General features: G+C 67.7%; 3 protein-coding genes across 10 annotated transcripts; 2 read left to right on the top strand and 1 right to left on the bottom strand.

The window, feature by feature from the left end:
• The first annotated feature begins 1,209 nt into the window (after positions 1-1,209).
• On the top strand, positions 1,210-9,265 carry CARNS1 (carnosine synthase 1). Its single transcript, XM_085063718.1, has 10 exons — positions 1,210-1,344; positions 3,160-3,178; positions 3,623-3,854; positions 4,091-4,180; positions 4,408-4,895; positions 5,140-5,320; positions 5,830-5,915; positions 6,126-6,372; positions 6,453-6,724; positions 6,826-9,265. Exons 2-10 carry the CDS (start codon positions 3,176-3,178, stop codon positions 8,050-8,052), a joined length of 2,826 nt encoding a protein of 941 aa, XP_084919844.1. The 5' UTR covers positions 1,210-1,344; positions 3,160-3,175; the 3' UTR covers positions 8,053-9,265.
• RPS6KB2 (ribosomal protein S6 kinase B2) lies at positions 8,200-14,113 on the top strand. 8 transcript variants are annotated; one of them, XM_085063730.1, is made up of 15 exons: positions 8,200-9,906; positions 10,871-10,905; positions 11,000-11,120; positions 11,209-11,277; positions 11,342-11,489; positions 11,796-11,853; positions 11,933-12,033; positions 12,107-12,197; positions 12,282-12,372; positions 12,482-12,589; positions 12,689-12,751; positions 12,822-12,899; positions 13,021-13,080; positions 13,215-13,267; positions 13,621-14,113. In XM_085063730.1, exons 1-15 carry the CDS (start codon positions 9,802-9,804, stop codon positions 13,787-13,789), a joined length of 1,350 nt encoding a protein of 449 aa, XP_084919856.1. In that variant the 5' UTR covers positions 8,200-9,801; the 3' UTR covers positions 13,790-14,113. The 8 variants fall into 8 exon arrangements, with proteins under 8 accessions (XP_084919856.1, XP_084919854.1, XP_084919852.1 ...); XM_085063728.1 differs by having other exon boundaries at positions 12,976-13,080; XM_085063726.1 differs by having other exon boundaries at positions 8,201-9,906; positions 13,155-13,267.
• Positions 14,114-14,297: 184 nt separating this feature from the next.
• On the bottom strand, positions 14,298-15,758 carry PTPRCAP (protein tyrosine phosphatase receptor type C associated protein). Its single transcript, XM_085063742.1, has 2 exons — positions 15,594-15,758; positions 14,298-15,000 (listed from the first exon to the last, which is right to left on the bottom strand). The coding sequence occupies exons 1-2, from the start codon at positions 15,594-15,596 to the stop codon at positions 14,461-14,463; spliced, it is 543 nt and encodes a 180-aa protein (XP_084919868.1). The 5' UTR covers positions 15,597-15,758; the 3' UTR covers positions 14,298-14,460.
• Positions 15,759-15,832: the final 74 nt, after the last annotated feature.

Genomic DNA, 15,832 nt, shown 5'->3' with positions numbered 1-15,832 from the left:
GAACACCCCGGGAAAGGGGACACCCCGGGCAGAGGGACATGCCTGTGAAGGGGGACGTCCCGGGACGGGGAACACCCCGGAAAAGGGGACATCCCGGAAAGGGGATAATCCCGGGCAAGGGGACACCGCGGGCAGAGGGACTTTCCTGGAAAGGAGGATTTCCCGGGAAGGGGGACGTCCAGGTTCAAGGGGACATCCCGGGAAGGGGGACGTCCCGGGCAAGTGGACATCCAGGGAAGGGGGACATCCCGGGCAAGAGAAGAACCCGAGCGGCGGCACACGCCGAGCAAGAGGACATGGGGAACCACAGGGACTCATATCATGGGCCTGGGGGCACAGGATAGAGTGGGAGAGGGAGGGGAAGAGCCTCGGGATAGATAGGGGTCCCCTGTCTATCTGGAAGGGGACAGGACGGGACACGGGGGGAACCGGGGATCCATATCCCGGTCCTGGGGGCACAGAGACAGCCTGGGGACACGGGAGGACATGAGGGGACAGGATGCCTGGCAGAGGCCAGGGATATCTCCACCCGGGTTCTCAGGGGACACAGTCGGGAGCAGCACCAGGTAGTTGCCGGGAGACTGTTGCCACCCTGGGGTCCCCGGGGACACCCCGAAGGCGGGGCTCCCACTGGGGACACGGGGGAGGGTGACACATTTGTGCTACTGCTCGTGGAGGGTGGCAGTGTCAGGGATGGGGTCCTACCTGTCTCCTACCCCTGCCCACATTGGCTGTGCCATGCCATGCCTTGCCATGCCATGCCATGCCATGCCATGCCATGCCATGCCATGCCATGCCATGCCATGCCATTCCCCGTGTCCTATTCCATGTCGTGCAGGGCGGTCGGGAATAGCTCTCGGGGCTTGCCCCTGCCCTGACATTTCTGCGCCGCGGTGTCAGTTTTACACCCGGCCCCGGGTGACCCCGGGCTGGCCCCGTCCCTGCCCCCGGTCACTTGTCCCCTGCCCACGTCCCCGTCTCTGTCCCCGTCCGTTGTCCCGCTCCCTACCCCGGTCCCTGCCCCAATCTCCTCGCCGTGGCACCCCGGCCCCGCCGCCCTGGGCCCTGCTGCCCCCTTTGCCCTGCCACCCCCTTCGGTGTCCCCGTCCCCCCGGTGCCCCCGGCCCCGCCCCGCCCCGCCCCGCCCCGCCCGGGCAGGAGACACCGCCACCCCCGGGACGGGAGCGGGCAGAGCCGCTGCTAGGGCGCGAAAGCACCGGGACCAACACCGACAGACACCGACACCGCCGGGATCGGGGTGGGCAGAGCTCTGCCGGGTGCGACAACACCGGGACAGACCCACACCTACAGACACCGGCACCAGCACAGACACCGGCACCACCGGTGGGTGCTGGCAGCGGTGGGGGGATGTGGGTGGTTTTGGGGGGTACTGGGGCCGGAAGGGGCGGGAGCAGCGGGATGGGGGCCGGGGTGTGTGTGTACACCTGTGACAGGGTGCAGGTGACAGTGCAGGTGACAGGCGGGTGGTGATAGGGTGTGGGTGACAGGGTGCAGGTGACAGTGCAGTGGCATGGTGCAGATCATGGGGTCTGGGTGACAATGCAGGTGACAGGGTACAGGTGGCAGGTAGCTGATAATGTGCGTGACGGGGTGTGGGTGACCTGCAGGTGTCAGTGCAGGTGACAGGATGCTGGTGACAATGCAGGTGTCACGGTGTGGGTGACGGTGGGAGTGACAGTTTGGGTGACGGGTGGGTGACGATGTGCGTGACATGGTGTGGGTGACAGGTGCAGGTGACAGGATGCTGGTGATGGCGCAAGTGACGGTGCGTGATGGGTTGTGGGTGACAGGGTGCACGTGACAATTCAGGTAACAATGAGGGTGGCAGGGCGCAGGGATGACAGGGAGCGGGTGACAGCGCGTGCAAGGACCCTGCGGCGCGGCAGCCGCGCTGGTGGCCCCGCGCCTGCCGGTAGCGGTGGCGGTGACGGTGACAGTGACAGTGACGCCGCGGGCAGCTGGAGCTAAGCCGGGGGACGTGCGGGCTGGCAGCTCCGCCACGCTGGAGACAGGGGGACAGTGCGAGAAGCGGAGGGAGGACGGGAGGCGTGTCCAGCCTGAGGACGCAGGACAGAGGGACAGGAATACCCCGTCAGGCTGAGCCACTCTCCGAGTCCCGCTGCTATTGACGGGGACAGGGACACGGACAGGGGTGCCAGCGCCTGGCGCGAGGTGGCAGAGGGGACAATGGGGCTCTGTGTCGCTTAATCCGGGGCACGGGGCCGGGGGTTGGCACCTCGGGTTGGCGCGGGGGGGTTTAAAGGCCAGACCGGCCGGTGTCCCCTGTGCCAGGCGTCCCCGAACCCTCGTCCCCTGCGCGCTTTCAGGCCACGGCTCCCACCCCAAGGTACCGGGCGACACAGCTGTCCCAGCCTGGGGACAGCAGGGCCGCCTCCCAGCTGGGGATAGAGGGGGATAGGGTGGACCCCAGGCTCGGGGGGGCAGGGCGGGGCGCGGACATTGAGGGACCCCCGTGGCCGGTTTTTGTAGGGTCCTTCTGCCATGCCACCGAACCGTGTGTCCCCTAACCCTGTCACCGCGGCACTCCTTGGGGACACCGTCCCTGCCAGCGTGGGAACACCCTGGCTACCAGCGGGCACCTCTCAGCTCCGTGCCTCAGTTGCCCCTCTGTGCCCAGCTCCGCCGGGCACCTGCTGGGAGCGAGGACACCCGGGGGGGTGGCGACACCCCGGTCCCTGGATCTGCACCCCCAGAGCACCTTGGCACCCCCGGGATGGGGAGGTGCCCCCGGCTGCACTGAGCTGGCACGGGATTACACTAAACCGGAGGTGCTGGGGCCACCAGGGCTGGCACAGAGGGGCCAACCTGAGGCCACCGTGACTGGCACCAAGGGGTCAATCTGGGGCCATCAGAGCTGTCAGCGAGGGGACAAGCTGGGGTCACAGGGACTGGCACCGAGGGGTCAGTCTGGGGACACTGGGACTAGGGCTGAAGGGACAATATAAGGACACTGGAGTTGTTACCGAGGTGTGCCCCAGGAAGTGTGCCAGTCTCTGTTGGGTGCTGCAGGATGGGTCCCCCCACGGGAGTTGGGGCTCCCAGCACGGGCTGGGGGTGGCCGTGGGGGTGGCAGGTCCCCAAGGAGCCGCGCTGACTCTGCCTGTCCTTCTCTTGCAGCCCCTCTGTCACCACGATGGTGAGTGGCCCCCGGGTGGGGAATCCGGGCGGAGGTGGGTGTCCCATCTTGGGATCCCGGCGGTGCCGGGCACTGGCGCTGGGCAGCGGGCAGCGTGGCGTGCTGTGCCCACCCGGCGCGTGACCCCGCGGGGACAAGGGGACGCTTTGTCCGGGAGCTGACGGCCCTGGCGGCTGGCGCTGCCCCGCTGTCCCCGAGACGGTGGCGCCGTGCCCGGCGCCCGCAGCCCCCCAGTACCCTCACGCCCCCACCCCAAGGGTGGGTAGCGGCGCCCGGTGCCTCTGTGTCCTGTGCCAGCCCCCTCGTGTCTGACCCATGTCCCCATGCCCACCCCGTGTCTACCCACGTGCCAGCTCCGCGCCAGCCCCGTGACAGCCCCATTACCCCACGCCAGCCGCATACCACCCCCTTACCCCCGTGCCAGCCCTGTCCCTGCTCCCACAGCTCTCGACGGCCCAGCCGAGCCCGCAGCGGGTGCCCAGCCCGGAGGAGCAGGAGTGGGAAGGGCCCGAGGCGCTGTGTCCTGGCTGGCTGGAGGACGAGGCCCCCGATGGCGAAGTGCCCAGGGACAACGGGGACCCCAGCTGTGCCACGAATGCCTATGAGCGGCTCCAGAGAGCCCTGTGCCAGGAGGGGCTGCCCCCCACGCTGGACTGCTCCACGGAGCCCCGCACGGGTGGGGGACACGGGGGGCACGGTGCCAGATTGGGACACGGGGGTGGCAGGGACAGTGATGTAACCACAGTGCCAGGCTGGGATAGGGGGGTTGGCATGGACAGGGGTGGCAATGGAGATACGGTGCCAGGCTAGGGACACAGGGGGTTTGGGGTCTCTCAGCCACACTGGAGTGCCAGGAACAGGGTGACACCGGGGTCCCCATCCGGGGGCTGTTAACCCTTCCCTTCCTGGCAGGATTTGGCCCGCTGGACATGACCGTTTGCATCCTGGGCTCCCCCACTACCTTCTTGCCTGTCCTGCTGGAGGGTGGCACCCGCTGCCCAGGTGGGTGCAGTCCCCTTGTCCCCACCCCGCAGGAGACACCCCTGAGCTAACAGCAGGGATCCACCCACCCGCCTGTCCTACCTGACCAGGACTGAGGGAAACTGAGGCAGGGGAGGAGGCTGGTACCAACTCCCCTCTCCCATTAATCTCAGTACACACCAGCTCAGCAGCAAATACCCCCCCGCAGCACGAGGGTACTCACCACCTACCCCGCTTCCCACCCGTAGGTGCCATGGTGCTGTGCCTGTCCCCCACCTGGGCCAGCCGGGTGCCATCGGAGACGTCCCCTGGTGCCTGGTCGCTGCTGCTCTCCCGGGGCGTCTCCTTCAAGGTGGGAGGGCACAGCGCCCTGGAGACCTTCGTGCCCCCCCGCCGCGCCAACTACGTGACGGGCACCTTTGCGCCGGGGGACCCCGAGGGTGGCTGGATGGGCGAGCTGGCCCGTGACCTCGATTGCCCCACGGGGGGCTCGGTCCCGCTCGCCCACCGGCTCGAGGACACGCCGGTCACCCGCTGGGTGCTGGCGGCTCGCGCCAACCTGCCCGTGCCCCCCACCCTGGCCTTTGTCCTGGGGGCCAGAGGAGACCTGCCCGCCGAGTCGGTGGCCCCCCGGGTGAGGCTGGTGCGACTGGAGGACCCCCAGGGCCAGCAGAGCCTGGTGCAGGAGGAGGTGGGCGCCTTCCTGGGGGGCACCGCCATGGAGCCCTACGACCAGGTGGGCACGGCAGGGGTGGGGGGTGTTGGTGACACTGGGTGGCACTGGCGGGTATGCAGAGGTACGGCGGTGCCACGCAGGTGGTGGGGTGGCTGTCGGGGTGGCAACCGGGTGGCACGGGGTGACGGGGTGGTGCGTGCAGGCGGTGGGGGTTGGCGCGGGGTGACACCGTGATGCATGCAGATGGAGGGGTGGCGGTTAGGGTGGCACCACGCGGCACGGAATGACACGGAGGTGCACGCAGGTGGTGGTGCGGCCGGCGGGGTGGCGGTGGCGGGGGACAGGCACCCGCAGCACCCACAGGAAGGAGGAGGGGGCGGCGGTGGCGCAGGCGGCGGGTGAGCAGCTCCGGGGGCTGACAGAGGAGGACAGCGTCTTGCTGGAGGCCATGGTGCCCACCGCCCGCCTGCCCGTGCCCCCCCCACGTAAGGCCGCCGCCCTCGGTCCCCCACCACCCGGGAGGGGGGGCGGGAGAGTCCCCCGGGGTCCCCCGGGCTCCTGCAGCTGTGCCCGCCACGTGTCTGTCCCCTGGAGTGGGTGGGGGAGCCATTGGGGTGCCCAAACTACTGGGGTCCTGGGGGAGGGCATGAGGGTCACCCTGGACCCCCACAGTCCCCCGGGTTAGGGCTGGGGGACAGTTTGCCATCTTGAACCCGCACAGACCCCTGGGGAGGGGAAGGGAAGGTCACCCTGGACCCCCACGGTCCCCTGTGGTGGGGGGGAAAGTCACCCTGGACCCCCACAATCCCCTGGGCCAGGGCAGGTTGTTGGGGTGACCCCATTTGACTCCTGGTGGTCCCGTGGGGCTGGGGTTGGCTGGGGCCACCGCAGTACCACGGGGGGAGTCCCAAAAGACCCCGAGGGAGGGAGGGGTCGGGCAGGACCGCCCCGTCCCCGTGTGGCGGCCGTGCCTGCCCTGTCCCTTGCCCCCCAGGCAGCCCAGCCCAGCGGCTGCCCATGGCTCTGCGCATCTGCACCCTCGTCTGCAGGTCCTGGGGGGACCGACCCCAGCTCTGCCAGGTACGGTGGGTCTCCACACCCTGGTGGCTCCGTGTGTCCCCAACCTACTGTGGCTGCCCACGTCCCCATGCCCTGGTGGCTCTGGGTGCCCCTAAGCTTGGTGGACATCCACGTCCCATGCCTGGGGTCAATGTGTCACTCCCCATGGCCCTATGCCCTGGTGGCAGCTGCGTCCCCGGGCTATGGATTGGCAATGTCCCCACACCCAAGTGGGTGTCCTCGCAGGTGGCCTGCGCCGTGGGACGCGCGGAGAGCCCGGTGCGTCACGGCGCGGCGCTGCCCCAGGGCCTGGACTCCTGCCTGCAGCAGTGGGGGGTGGTGGCCCCCAGCCAGCGGCAAGCACTGGCCAAGCGGCTGCGAGAGGCCACCGAGGCGGCCATGGTTGCCCTCCTGGCCACCGAGGCCGAGCTGAGCCCGCAGCAGCGCGGTGGCACCCGCGCCCGTACCGATATCCTTGGTGAGCATGGGGTGGGGGCAGCGCCGGTCCCCGGAGTCACCCCGCAGTGCTGAGCGTGGTGTCACTATCACCATCCCCAGGCGTGGACTTCCTGCTGGCGCGCGTGGATGACTCGCTGGAGCTGATGGCCCTGGCCACCAACAGCCAGCGGTGCCTGGAGACCTGCGTGCTGGCCGAGGCCATGGGGCGCGGCGTGGGAGAGCCCGCCGGGGACCTGCCGCGACTGCTGGCCGAGGCCATGCTGCACCGGGCACAGTGTCACCTGGTCGAGGGCAAGGACATCCTGCTCATCGGGGCCGGGGGCGTCAGCAAGAGCTTCGTGTGGGAGGCGGCCCGTGACTACGGGTTGAGGGTGAGGAGCTCGGGCCGTCAGCAGGCTCAGACTGGCGGGGGGTGGCGCAGCCGCGGTGCCAGGGCCGGCTGTCCCCCGATGACGCCTGTGTGGGGCCGCAGATCCACCTGGTGGAGTCGGACCCGGAGCACTTCGCGGCGGGGTTGGTGCAGACCTTCCTGCCCTACGACAGCCGGGAGCACCGGCTGGACGAGGAGCACGCGGAGCGGGTGCTGGAGCTGCTGCGCTCCCGGGGGTTGCGGCCCCATGCCTGCCTCTCCTATTGGGACGACTGCGTGGTGCTGGCGGCCCTGGTGTGCCAGGGGCTGGGGCTCCGCGGCCCCGCCCCCGCCGCCGTCCGCGTGGCCAAGCAGAAGAGCCGCACGCACCGGCACCTGCAGCGCTGTCGCCGCGGCCGCCCGCCGCCCGCCGCCTTCGCCGTGCCCTGCCGCCGCCTGCGGAGCCACGGCGACGTGGAGCGGGCGGCGGGCGCCGTGCCCTTCCCCGCCGTGGCCAAGCTGGAGTTCGGCGCGGGCGGCGTGGGCGTGCGGCTGGTGGAGAACGCCGGGCAGTGCCACGCTCACGCTGCTCGGCTCTGGAGGGACCTGCGCGACGACGCCGACCACCCGGGCATCGGGCTGGGCTGGGGCAACGCCATGCTGCTCATGGAGTACGTGCCGGGCACCGAGCACGACGTGGACCTGGTGGTCTTCGAGGGCCGGCTGCTGGGCGCGTGGGTGTCGGACAACGGCCCCACGCGTGTCCCCGCCTTCCTGGAGACGGCTGCCTGCCTGCCCTCCTGCCTGCCCGCCGACCGGCAGGCGCAGCTGGTGCGGGCGGCGCTGGAATGCTGCCGGGCGTGTGGGCTGCGCGATGGCGTCTTCAACGTGGAGCTCAAGCTGGGGCCGGCGGGGCCGCGCCTGCTGGAGATCAACCCCCGCATGGGGGGCTTCTACCTGCGCGACTGGATCCGCGAGGTCTATGGCCCCGACCTGCTGCTGGCCGCCGTGCTGGTGGCGCTGGGGGTGCCACCGGTGCTGCCCGCTCGCCCCGCGCCCCGCACGCACCTGGCCGGGGTGATGTGCTTGGGATCGGAACACGGCGAGACCCTGGCAGGCGGCGGGGGAATGGAGGCTCTGCGGGAGCTGCACGGCCGCGGGCTCGTCCGCCTCAACCGGCTCTTCGAGGAGCCCGAGGGGGCAGGGGAGTACGAGGAGCCGCTGCTGAGCGTGGCGTGCTCCGGGGCCACGCTGGCCGAGGCCTGCGAGCGCCTGCTGGGGCTCTGCCAGGGGTTGGGCATCGACTCCCCGCGATATCCAGTGGAGCATTTCTTGTCCCACTTCAAATAGCGCCGGGCAGGCAGCGGGGATAGCGGGGGGAATGGGTGCCCCGGCACGCCTCGGCACCCCCTCCCGCCGCCCCGCCGCCCCTCCCCGGCATCCCCTGGCACCCCGTCCTGCTGTCCCACCATCCCGTGGCCTGGCACACCATCTCCAGGCACCCTCTTACCGCCTTGGATCCCTGTCACCTGCCCTGCCGTCCCACTGCCTGGCATCCCCTCACTCCTCTGGCAGCCCATCCCCTGGCATCCTGTCATCCCATCCTCTGGGATCCCCTCATTAACCTGGCACTGCATCCCCCCGGCATCTCCCCACTCTCCTGGTGCCTGATCCCCTGGCATCCTGAAACCCTGTCTCCTGGCATCCCCCCATTACCCTGACACCCCAAATCCCTGACATCCCCCATGTCCTGGGACCACATCCCCTGGCATCCCCTTCCATCCTAGCACCTCATTCCCTGGCATCTCCCCATTATCGTGGCACCCCATTTCCTGGCATCCCTCCATTACACTGACACCCCTTCCCCTAGAATCCTTTCCCAGTCCAGGCACCCCATCCGCTGGCATCCCCCCATTACCTCGGCACCCCATTCCCATGTCCTAGCACCCCACTCTCTGCTTCCTAACATTCCCCCTCTTTCTGCCCTGTCCCTCCCAGTCCCCCCTGCCCTGTCCCTGCAGTCTCTGTCCCCAGTGCCCCTGTCCCTGCAGCTGCGAGTCCTCTGTCCCTCCCATGCCTGGGACACACAGGGGGACACTGGCCCGTGGCTGTCCCCGTGCCGTCCCCAGGGTGGGGGCAGCCAGGACCCCCCCGAGGCACCTGGGCCACCCCATGAGAGCAGCAGGTGAAGCTTGAGGTGTGTTGGCACCTGCTGGCATGGGGAAACCCTACAATAACAAACCATTACAGGGAGACCCCATAATAACAAAGAAACATGGGGAGATCCCACAACTACACACCAGCAAGGAGAGACCCCACAGTAACAGACTGAACTGGGGAGACGCCACAATGACACCCCTGGAGACCCCACAATAACAAACTGGCCTGGGGAGATCCTACAATAATAGACATACACAGGGAGACCCTACAATAACAAAGGGGTACCCAGGGATTCCCTGGAGCAGCTCGGAAAATCCTCTGGGAAGAGACTTGTGTGGGGAACCCATGTAATACAGGGCGGGCACTGGGGAGACCCTACAGTAATACCAGTGACTGCACTAATGCCCAGCCACTGTAATGTGTGAGATTCTACAATAACAACTGAGACCCTACAAAAACACAGAGCCCCTGTAGTGCCCCTGACCCTACAATAGTAGCAGTGACCGTACAATAACACCCAGATCGTACAGCCCTCACGACCCTACAATAACACCAGAGAACCTACAATAACACGCAGCCCCTGTACTGCCCTAGATCCTACAATAACACGCAGCCACTGTAGTGCCTAAAAGCTTGCAATAATCCCCAGTCCCTGTAGTGCCCCTCACCCTACAATGGCACCAGCGACCCGACAATAACACCAGAAACCCTTCAATAACACAGAGCCGCTGTAGTGCCTGAGACCCTACAATAACACACGGGCCCCCAAAACCCCCAAAACCCCCACAACCCCACAATAACAGCTCTGACCCCACAGTAACACTGGTGACCCCACAATAACCCCAGTGACCCTACAACAACACCGGTGCCCCGCAGCCCCACTCGTGCCCTCCAACCCCGCGGGTACCCCGACCGGGCTCTCCGCGTGGGGTCAACGGGATGTCCCACTCTGTCCCTGCCCCTTCCTCTTACGTCACGGCGGCGCCGCTGACGTCAGTGAGGCGCAACGGAGGCGGGGCGGGGCTGGGGACCCCAGTAAAGGCTGTGAGCGGCCGCGCTGCTTCTGTCGTGTTCCCTGTGCCACTCCGGGAGACACCTGTCCCCGTGTCCCCCGCGCCGGGGACAGCCCAGTGACGCGCGCGGGAGGGGGTGCGGCACGAGGGGCGGGGCGTGGCCCCCAGGGCGGGGTCCCCGGAGTCCCGATAAGACGGTGTCACGGGGGCGTGGACAGGGGAGTGGCCGCCATAGGGGGCGTGGCCATCGGGGCGGGTCCCCGGGGGTCCCGGCACGGCGCCGTCATGGCGGGGGTGTTCGACATCGACCTGGAGACCGAGGAGGGCAGCGACGGGGACGAGCCCGAGCTGGGCGCCGTGAGCCGACAGCAGGGCGCGGGGGGGGCACCGGGGCCGTGACCGGCAGCGCTGGCTGGGGCGGGGGCGCCGCGGGGACAGGGGACACCGGGAGCGGGATGGGCGGTGGAGGCGGTGAGCGGCACCGGGGCTCCGTGGGGACAGCGGCACTGGTGGTGTCGGGGGTGGACTGGGTCCGCTCGGTGCCGGGGACGGCGGGCAGGGGCTTGGGGGGACAGCAACAGGGACAGTGACAGGGGTCCCGCCGGTGGCGGGACAGGGATGTCGTCGGGCTGTCGTGGGGCACGGGGCGCCGGGACGCCGGGGGCAGTCGCGGATCCCGGGCTGGCAGCGGGCGGCTCCCGCTGGGCAGGGCCCGGCCTCGGCCCCAAAACATCCGGCTGGGCCGGCTCGGCACTGCCTCGCCCCCCGCTGCCGTGTCCTGACCATGTCCTGTCTGTGCCGCGCTGCCGTGTCCTGACTGCCGTGGGTGACCCCTCCTTGCAAAGTGACCCCTCCTTGCAAAGTGTCCCCTGCCTGCCGTGTCTCCCCTTCCTGCCATGTGCCCCTCCTTACCATGTGTGCCCTCCTTGCTATGCGTCCCTTGTCCGCTGCTCCGCCGCCCCTGCCCACTTCTGACCGTGAGTTCCCTCCCACAGGAGATGGAGCTGGAGCCCCGGGGGAACGGCCTGGAGTAAGTGGGGGACAGCCTGTAGTGGGGTGTGCAGGCAGGAGGCAGGCAGGGAACAGGCAGGAGGGTTGTCCCCACTCACCCCCTCTCCCTCCAGGCCAGTGGGACACTATGAAGAGATCGAGATTTCCGAGAGCAGCGTCAACAACGGTCCCGAGCACATCGGTCCCCACTGCTTTGAGCTGCTCCGAGTCCTGGGCAAGGGTGGCTACGGCAAGGTGGGGACATGGCGGGGCTGGGGGATGCTCTGAGGGGGGCCCGGTGCTCCCTGAGGGTGTTCCCAACCTTCCCTCCCTACCCTTCCAGGTGTTCCAGGTGCGCAAAGTGCAGGGCACCAACACAGGGAAGATCTTTGCCATGAAGGTCCTGAAGAAGGTAGGGCCGCCCCGGCCCCCCCAGCCCCCCCGGGGACCCACCACGCTCACCACCTCCCCCCCAGGCCAAGATCGCCTGCAACGCCAAGGACACGGCACACACCCGGGCGGAGAGGAACATCCTGGAGGCCGTCAAGCACCCCTTCATTGTTGACCTCATCTACGCCTTCCAGACAGGCGGCAAGCTCTACCTCATCCTGGAGTGCCTCAGCGGTGCGGGATGGCTCGGGGGTCCTGGGGATTATCCAGGGAGTCCCAGGGATGGCTAAAAGTTGTCCCAGGGATAGCTCAAGGGGTTCTAGGAGTGGCTCAGGGTGTCCAGTGACAGCTAAAGGGTGTCCTGGGATGGCTGCAGTGACCAAGGAGGGTGTCCAGGGATGGCTCAGGGGGTGCAGGAATGGTTTAAGGGTGTCCCAGGATGGCTACAAAGTGTCCCAGGATGGCTCAAATGTTCCCAGGGCTGATTTAAAGGGTGTCCAGGGATGGCTCAGGAGGGTACCTTTCGGGATCTCTTTGCAGGTGGACAGCTCTTCATGCAGCTGGAGCGGGAAGGAATCTTCCTGGAGGACACTGCTTGGTAGGTATATGGTGGTTTTGGGCATGGAGTAGGGGTTGGGCACCCCAATACCACTCACAGCCCCCTGATCCCGCTGCAGTTTCTACCTGAGCGAGATCACGCTGGCACTGGGTCACCTGCACTCCCATGGAATCATCTACCGGGATCTTAAGCCGGAGAATATCATGCTCAACAGCCAAGGTGGGCTTAGGGGGGGACCTGGAGAGCTTGGGGGGGTCTCTGTGGGCGATGCTGAGCCCCCCATATCCCTCAGGTCACATCAAGCTGACAGACTTCGGGCTGTGCAAAGAGTCCATCCATGACGGAGCCGTCACGCACACCTTCTGTGGCACCATTGAGTACATGTGAGGTGGATGCAGCACTGGGGGGAATCTGGGGGGGTCTTCCATGGCCCCCCATCCGCTCAGAACCCCCTCTGCGCCCCCCAGGGCCCCCGAGATCCTGGTGCGGAGTGGGCATAACCGGGCAGTGGACTGGTGGAGCCTGGGCGCCCTGATGTACGACATGCTCACTGGATCGGCAAGTCCCACTCCTGCTCCTTCCTCCTTGGGGACTGGGGGGGATCCCGGGGTGGGTGGAGCCTTCCTGGCCTGCCTGACTCTTCATGGCCCCCCGGTGACCCCTGCAGCCTCCATTCACCGCTGAGAACCGCAAGAAGACCATTGACAAGATCCTCAAGGGGAAGCTGGTGCTGCCGCCCTACCTGACACCTGACGCCCGTGACCTTCTCAAGAAGGTGCCTCCCCCAAATTTTCCTCACCTCCCCCCACCCTTATTTATGTAGGTCCTCCCCAAACACCCCCCATTCCCATTTCTATCACTATTTCTCTTCTAGTTCCTGAAGCGGAACCCCAGCCAGCGGGTAGGGGGGGGCCCCGGTGACGCGGCCGATGTGCAGGTACAGGGTTGGGCAGGGGATGCGAGGGGGACCTCCCTCCAATCCTGCCTGACACCCCCAAATCCCACAGAAACAGCCCTTCTTCCGCCACATCAACTGGGAAGACCTGCTGGCACGCAGGCTAGACCCCCCCTTCAAACCCTGCCTGGTATGGGGGGGCTGTAGGGGAGGCTGGGAATGTTTTAGGGGCCCTGTGAGAGCAGATGCCGTGTTCCCCACAGCAGTCGGAGGAGGATGTGAGCCAGTTTGACACCCGCTTCACCCGCCAGACCCCTGTGGACAGCCCTGATGACGCTGCCATCAGTGAGAGCGCCAACCAGGCCTTCCTGGTAGGGGGGGGCACAGCCGTGGGGGGAACTCCTGGTGCCCCTGTGCTCCACCACTGACACCCCCAAACCCACAGGGCTTCACCTACGTGGCCCCCTCGGTGCTGGAGAGCATCAAGGAGGGTTTCTCCTTCCAGCCCAAAGTGCGCTCCCCCCGCCGCCTAAACAGCAGCCCCCGCACCCCTGTCAGGTACCGGGGCACGGGGGGGCTGGGGGTTCTTTGGAGAGGGGAGGTTTGGGATGGGGGTGCTTTGGGGTGGGGGTTTCAGGGTGGGCACCAAGGTGGAGACAGGGGACAGCGCTGGGGTGCATTGGGGTGTTCATAGAGGGTAGGGGAGCTCAACCTGCCCCATTCTGGGGTTACAGAGAACCTTTTGGGGGATAGTGGGGTCAGGGATGGGGAAGAGGGAGTGGGGGAGGTTCATGGAGTATGGGAGGGGTTGATGCCCCCAGTGGTGGGAAAGGGGCTCTGTGGGCACTGGCTGCCCCCCATTCCTCACCCTCTGTTGATGCTCCACTGATCCCCCCACATGTTCCCCCCAGCCCTGTGAAGTTCTCCCCCTTCGAGGCATTCAAGCCAGTGGCCCCAGGCGACCCCATGGAGCTGGGGCCCCCTCAGCCCCCCCCGCCCGAGGGCACAGCCCCGCTGCCCATCAAACCCTCTGGGGGGGCCAAGAAGCAGAAGGGGGTCCGGGGGCGGGTGCCCAGGTAGGGGGGAAGGGAGGGTGGGGGGTGTTGGGGGGGCCTGGTGCTCCCCATGGGGTGGGGGGAACCCCACGGTGCTGCTTGTGCTCTGGGGGGCCCATCGCCCTCTAGCAGAGCCCCCTGCCCACTGGCTTTTGGGGCACAGGGGCAGCCCCCAGGGGTGTGGGCCCCCAGGGATGTGCCCCGTGGGCGTGGCCTTTTGGGGTGTGGCTCCTCTGGGGGCGTGGCCTTCGGGAGTGTGGCCCCTCGGGGGCATATCCTTTGGGATGTGGCCCCCCCAGGGGCATGGCCCCATTGCTGGATGTGTGCCAATTAAAGGACTTGCTGAGGCTGTGGTGGTGCCTGTGCTGGGAATGGGGGGTCTGGGGGCCCACTGGGAGGGTGGGGGGGTTGCCCCACCGGGGGAGAGTCCAGGCTCCACCTCTTTATGATGCCCCGCCCCTTTGTCAGCCTACTCCACATTTGCCACTCCCTTGCCATTGGCTCCACCCATTTGCCCCAAGCCACGCCCCCAATCCAGGCAGAGCTGCTCTTTTATTGGTCAGTGCCCACGCCCCTGCAGCCAATCAGGAGACTCTGCTGAGGGCAGGCAGGCAGAGAAGGGGTCCCTCTGCTGGCGGGGTGGTGACATTACAGGGAGGTGACATTACAGGGAGGTGACATCACAGGGTGGTGACATCACAAGGCAGTGACGTGTGGCCGCGCGTCCCCCCAGGCCGCGGTGCCCGAGAAGGCGTGCAGGTCGCAGAGGAGGGCCTCGGCGCTGCTTCCCACTGCAGGCCCCTCACTCGGGGGGCTCTCCCCACCCTCTGGTACTGCCTCGGCCTCCTCCTTCTCATCCTCCTCCTGCTCGTCCTCCTCCTCCTCGTCCTGCTGCGGCCGCCGCTCCATGCTCCAGGGCATCAGCTCTTCCTCCTCGTCCCGCACGGCCACCTCCCCGTCACCATCCCCGAGGGCCACAGCGGGGTCCTCCGGTGAGCGCAGCCGGTGCCATTGTCCCCGCAGCAGCTCCAGCGCTCGGCGGCCCAGGGGCCGGGGGTGGTAGCGGCCGGCCGAGAGGCGGCACAGGTGGTGCCAGGCCAGCGCCAGCCCAAGCGCCAGGCACAGCAGGAGCCCCAGCAGGGCTGCCACTGCCCGGTCACTGCGGGCCCCAGCGGGGTCTGCGGCCACCGCCGGCCCCACCAGCACCAGCAGCGCCGGGTGCCACTGCAGGCCAGCCTGCGGGTGAGGGCACGAGGGTCAGCACCGCGCCCCTGGCACTTGGCTTCCTGGAGCGGGAATGCAGGGAAGGGCCGGGGCGAAGGGCAGCGGGGACAGGGGACAAAGGCCGGGGTGGGGGAGGTGAGCCCCGGGGACGGGAAACTGTGGGCGGCGGGCGCAGCGGCACCTGCAGGTGCTGGGGGGAGGAACTGGGTCCTGCCGCCCCACATGGCTGCATAGGCCTCCTCAAAGCCCCCCAGCACACCTCGCCCCTTCCCACAGCCCCAGAGCAAGCTCTGCCCAAGCTCCAGGCCACCCCCCCCAAGCCAGTACTCAGAGCCTTCACTGTGGACCCCAAGCCTCCCAACTCCACTCCAATGTCTGATCCCCCCCCCCACCCCATGCTCCCCTGAGCCCCCCCACCTGCCCCAACCCCCATGTGCTCCCCTTATCCCCCAAACCTGCACCCCAAGCATTCAATACTCCTCTTACAAAGCCACCTCCCCACAACCTCACCTTGGTACCCTGATCCTGATCCAGATACCCCCCAGATCTGCTCCCCAGCTCGCAGCCCCCCAGTCTTACACCCCATCCGGTTTTGGGGTGCTCACCATCAGTGGGTGCTGCCAGAGCAGGTCCCAACGCCACGGGCACACTCCGAGATGGGGGAGCCCCCCCCAGCTTCCTGCCCCGTGCAGCGGATGTGCCGGAGTGGGGGGAGCCGAGTGCTGCACCCCCCTCAACCCCTGCTACCCAAAATGCCGCCCCGTGCCCCACCTACTTCCTGCCAAGGTGCTGGGCTCCCACCCGTGACCTGTGTGCTTTCCTGCCCCCACTTTGTCACCACCCA

This window comes from Lichenostomus cassidix, chromosome 5 (genome assembly GCF_008360975.1).
Source record: "Lichenostomus cassidix isolate B80296 chromosome 5, HeHo_3.0, whole genome shotgun sequence".
NCBI lineage: Eukaryota > Metazoa > Chordata > Aves > Passeriformes > Meliphagidae > Lichenostomus > Lichenostomus cassidix.
Note: the sequence above shows the minus strand (reverse complement) of the source record. Positions and strands in the feature narration are given on the sequence as shown.

Coding starts and splice junctions, on each gene's coding strand:
- RPS6KB2 (XM_085063723.1), top strand. CDS start 9,802: ATGTCCCACTCTGTCCCTGCCCCTTCCTCTTACGTCACGGCGGCGCCG. Junction 11,121..11,208: donor GCAAGGGTGGCTACGGCAAG/GTGGGGACATGG, acceptor CTACCCTTCCAG/GTGTTCCAGGTGCGCAAAGT. Junction 12,752..12,821: donor GTGACGCGGCCGATGTGCAG/GTACAGGGTTGG, acceptor CAAATCCCACAG/AAACAGCCCTTCTTCCGCCA.
- CARNS1 (XM_085063718.1), top strand. Junction 3,855..4,090: donor CTCCACGGAGCCCCGCACGG/GTGGGGGACACG, acceptor CCTTCCTGGCAG/GATTTGGCCCGCTGGACATG. Junction 5,321..5,829: donor CCTGCCCGTGCCCCCCCCAC/GTAAGGCCGCCG, acceptor CTTGCCCCCCAG/GCAGCCCAGCCCAGCGGCTG.